Source organism: Juglans microcarpa x Juglans regia, chromosome 1D (genome assembly GCF_004785595.1).
Source record: "Juglans microcarpa x Juglans regia isolate MS1-56 chromosome 1D, Jm3101_v1.0, whole genome shotgun sequence".
Classification (NCBI taxonomy): domain Eukaryota; kingdom Viridiplantae; phylum Streptophyta; class Magnoliopsida; order Fagales; family Juglandaceae; genus Juglans; species Juglans microcarpa x Juglans regia.
Genome location: NC_054594.1, coordinates 43,620,841 through 43,625,553, shown reverse-complemented (window position 1 = coordinate 43,625,553; position 4,713 = coordinate 43,620,841). Strand labels below are relative to the sequence as shown.

General features: G+C 33.8%; 1 protein-coding gene across 1 annotated transcript; it reads left to right on the top strand.

The window, feature by feature from the left end:
• LOC121260406 (probable 2-oxoglutarate-dependent dioxygenase AOP1) lies at positions 1–1,546 on the top strand. Its single transcript, XM_041162273.1, has 3 exons — positions 1–545; positions 655–979; positions 1,090–1,546. The coding sequence occupies exons 1-3, from the start codon at positions 169–171 to the stop codon at positions 1,333–1,335; spliced, it is 948 nt and encodes a 315-aa protein (XP_041018207.1). The 5' UTR covers positions 1–168; the 3' UTR covers positions 1,336–1,546.
• Positions 1,547–4,713: the final 3,167 nt, after the last annotated feature.

Below are 4,713 nucleotides of genomic sequence, written 5' to 3'. Positions count from 1 at the left end.
CCACTTGTTGCTATCACATGACCTTATTATTTTTCTTACCACGACGCTATTGCGCATGATCTATAAATTAAACAGCCTGATCTGCAATACTGTAATCGTCAGTGCCTTGATCAGGAGGGAGATTTTGTATACAATTGCTAGCTGAAAGAAAAGTTACTAGCTAGGATCATGGGTTCTGAGTTGCAGCCTAAGCTTCCTGTTCTAGATTTCTCCTGTTCTGAAAATTTGAAGCCTGGAACAAGCTCTTGGCTGTCTGCATGCAAGAAAGTTCGAGGAGCTTTAGAAGACTATGGCTGCTTTGTGCTAGTGTACGACAAAGTTTCCTCAGAACTTCTTAAACAAGTCTTCGGTGCCTTAGAGGAGTTGTTTGATCTCCCCACAGAAATCAAAATGAAAAACAAATACGAAAATCGCTTGAATGGGTATGTTGGACAAATTCAAAAACTTCCTCTCCATGAAAGCATGGGTATTCAGAACGCAACAACTCTAGAGGCAACTCAAAGTTTCTCAAATCTATTGTGGCCAGATGGAAATGATCATTTCAGGTACAATTTGAACCAATTTTACCTGTACGTATAATTCTTATGATCATGATCTTCTCCTTTACTTTTGTCACTTATATATAAATACATATCATGTGATCTTCTTGTTTAGTGCATGCATGCATTCATATGCAAAGCTAACAGCAGAACTAGACCAAATGGTGACCAGAATGATATATGAAAGCTATGGGGTAGGGAAGTACCATGCCTCAGCTTACACAGGCTCCACCACTTATCTTCTTCGGGTCCTGAAAAATAGAGTACCCGAGGTGAACGAGCCTAATCTTGGTTTTGTCACCCATACTGACAAGAGTTTCACAACCATACTTCACCAAAATCAAGTCAATGGTTTGGAGGTCGAAACAAAGGACGGCGAGTGGATTAGTGTCGAATACCCACCTTCATCCTTCGTGGTAATGGCAGGAGATGCACTAATGGTGAGTTGTCATGACTACCATCCTAGCTAGCTTTGAATTCTTGAGTTTATAAAGCATGATATGTACGTTCTTAAGAGATCGATACCTTGTTTTGGGTGGCTTATAATTAGGCATGGAGCAACGATAGAATTCAATCTCCTAAGCATCGAGTGGTGATGATGAATGAGAATGAAGCAAGATACTCCCTTGCACTGTTTTCATTCAGCGATGGGATTATAGAAGTGCCCAAGGAGCTTGTCGACGACGAACACCCGTTGCAGTATAAGCCATTTAATCATCGCGGATTAGTGGATTTCTTCAGCAAAAATACGACTCATAAAGACAAGTTCCCTATCAAATCCTATTGTGGTGTTTAAAACTGTCTTTAATTAATTTTTATCGAAAGAAGCGTACGTACGTACATCGTGTAACGTTCTGTATGATAAACTAATATTGGCACGGTTTAATTAAATATAGGGTGTGTTTTAAAACCGATGCCTTCCATGAATTTGCAACACTACTTTCCTTTTACTCATGCAAGTGTTCTCTAAATTTCTTAATAAAAATGTAATTATATATTGAGTCATGGTTAATTTGTAGTACTCTCATGGTATGCGTGCGCGCGCGCGCGCACATATCTTTATGCTAGCTCGCAAATTCTGTGTCCTCCTCTTTTGAATTGCACAAAACACTATCCTTGAAATCATGTGGTACTATTTTAAAAATAAGAATCAATCTAATATATAATTATTAGAAAATATCATATCAACACAATATAACGAGAGAAGAATGAGCTAGAGTACTACGTATGGTATATAACATAAATTATTATAAAATTGATGGTAGTTTAAATAGTATTTTTAGGAAACATATTTTTTGTTATTTTCATAGCAATTTTTTTCACTGTTTAAAATTATGAATAATACTAAATATAAACTAAGAGCAATGTAAGTTCTCGCACAATACCATTAAAAAAAAAAAAAATAGGACTCTACTTTAAAAAGTAATTTTTTTTATATATATGAATTCCACTTTTTCAAAAGATCAGTACAGGACTTACCTAGGCTTACTGATGGGCGCCTATCCAAACTTACATACGCGTGTCATGTTTCGGGTCTTACACCGCTCTTATAAATCACAAGCTTCTGTGGCCCAAAGGATCAATGAGTTCGGCTGAACTGGACCAGCCCACTTCGATCAGGCACTTGCACGTTCTTTTAAACTTTTTTATATTATAAATATTATCACCCAACGGGCCGGCCTGTTTCTTTCGATTTATAATATATATATATATATATATATATATATATATATATATAAAAAGGAGAGAGAAAGAATACATTTAAAGTTGGTTTTTCCCATTATATAATAATATTATTATGTGAATCAAAATTCTCTAATGCTACCAATTCAATAAGTGATAAAGTGTTAATGCCACATGCATGGGAGGTTATATTCTAAAATGACCAATCTATGTTATTATAATTTAAGCTTCCTTGAAAACTTCTTGAGTCTCAATAACTTCTAATAACTCTAAGGTAATATTGTGGGGATTGCATTCACCACCATTCAATAGTTTTAGAGTGTAATTATAATCAATTCCACATATATTCTCATATCCAAATAGGTCATTTTGTTGTGACACGACTCTCGAGATATAACACGATTGAAATCTCACACTTTTGGTTGAACCGACAATAATATAATTTGTGATTACTTGAAAGAATCTTCAAATTACATCTAGATTTATATTCCAAAATGACTTACCAATCTGATCATAATTAGAGCTTCTTTAGATTCATCGAAAATATTAAGAATTTATCGCTTCTAAACAATCAAAGAGTGTAAATATATATTAAATTTCCATTCACAATCCTCCCATACATGCCGCGGAGTATTACAATAAGATCGACCCTTGGTCACTAATTTAGAATAATAGACAAAGACAGACACTAACACCAATATGAGCAGTTGATTTCAATGTATGTGGAATAATAACTACGGTAAATATAATCGTTTACATGGAAGAATACCAATTCATCAAGTTGTCATCATGCTGAATGAAACGACAAAAAAACAAATAAAGAAATTAGAGGCCACCATGCACGTAAGGTACTTTAATTTAAACATTCTTCTAATATCACTCTATCGAGTTTAATTGGCTAATCTCAGTTTCATTAGTACTGACTGCAAAGATGATCAGTACTAGCTCTTAGTAATTATATAATTCATAAGCATAGATATATATAGATTCTATCGACCGCAAAATCATGCCTTCATATATTTCTGAGATTCGTACGTAACATTATACAATTAATGAATAAAAAAGATAGATTATCAAGATGCAAGTTAATTAAGGAGATCGACGACCAGAAAATACAAATCTTGATTGGTGGTCCAATAATATATAATGAATTATATTTTGGAATGATTTTGAGGGATAAAATAAGAAAATAGAGAAAATGGTAGCTAAATAAGTCTAAACCGTTTAAAACAGAAGATTAGGTGGGTGGTCTATTTGAAATAGGAGATAGGAAATTAGATCTGATTTCGAAAATAATTAAGATCATGAAGATTACAACGTCGCTTTCGGGTTTATGTCCAATAATATTAATAGGCCTTGGAAATATGTAAAAAAGAGACTTTGTTTACGTAAGCATGCAGTGGTCCTAGCTAGATATCTAGTATTTATTATGATCTAGTATATTGTAGTATAGCCAGGAGTCCTCTTCCTCAGGCCACTCGTGCTGCATGCATGTCGTGTATATATATATACAAAAATTTCATGTCATTTTCTCGACATTTTTTTCTTTCAAACAAACAAAAATAAAGTTTTATTTTTCACACGTACGGACAAAGACCTTCATGTCTGAACTTTATCAGAATCATGTCAGCGGTTTGGAATTAATTAAAGCTCATCATGTCCGTATGAAAGGTAAAGATCAGTACAGGAGTACTACACTTTAATTTTGGGGATTTTGAGAGCCTCTCAATATATATTTTCCAACGCTAGAATGGGAATTCTTTTAACTAAACATTGAAAGCGCTCTATTAATATTAGTATTATATTCAGGTAATTAGACAATTAGCAAGTCAATCGGCTTGGAAAGCATGCATGGCTACCTTTTATTATTATTATTATTATTATTATTATTGTTATTGAAAGATATTCAGATCATGATGGATCGATCCTTATTTCACGCTAATATATATTTATCGTTGTTCTTTGCTAATGCAACCTTACGTACTTTCTGGCTTACTGACTCAAAAGCTAGCAAGTAGGCGCAGAGACTTAGATGATTAAATGGGTTGACATGTTAATTCCTTGGTCTTCTGCTCAATGAAATACCAATTAGTGCCCGAGATTAATGAGAGTGACATAGGTTTTTGTGCACATACGGCCAAGAGCTTCACTCCATGCAATAATCCAGCAAACAGATCGATATTGATGGATTCACATTGTAGATATAAACAAATTTATAAGGACCGCAACTAGTGCATCGGATTGCTTATATAATTGGCAGGAGATGCATGCCCCTCGTGCTATATATATATATATATATATGCCTGCCATATTCCTCTTCTATTTAACGTGGGGTAGTTTAATTATTAGGATAATATTTGACGATTTAATCTAGTATTTAAAAAAAAAAAAAAAAAAAGATTTATGCATCAAACTTGATCGATCCCTTGTAAGGAAAAATATAGGATTATGAATTATGAAGTGTCTTTCGTGTTTAGATTAATTATGATGA

Bases quoted from the DNA above. Each gene is read 5' to 3' on its own strand.
- LOC121260406 (XM_041162273.1), top strand. From the start codon at position 169: ATGGGTTCTGAGTTGCAGCCTAAGCTTCCTGTTCTAGATTTCTCCTGT. The intron at 546-654 runs GTACAATTTGAA...CTTCTTGTTTAG, and splicing joins GATGGAAATGATCATTTCAG to TGCATGCATGCATTCATATG. The intron at 980-1,089 runs GTGAGTTGTCAT...GCTTATAATTAG, and splicing joins TGGCAGGAGATGCACTAATG to GCATGGAGCAACGATAGAAT.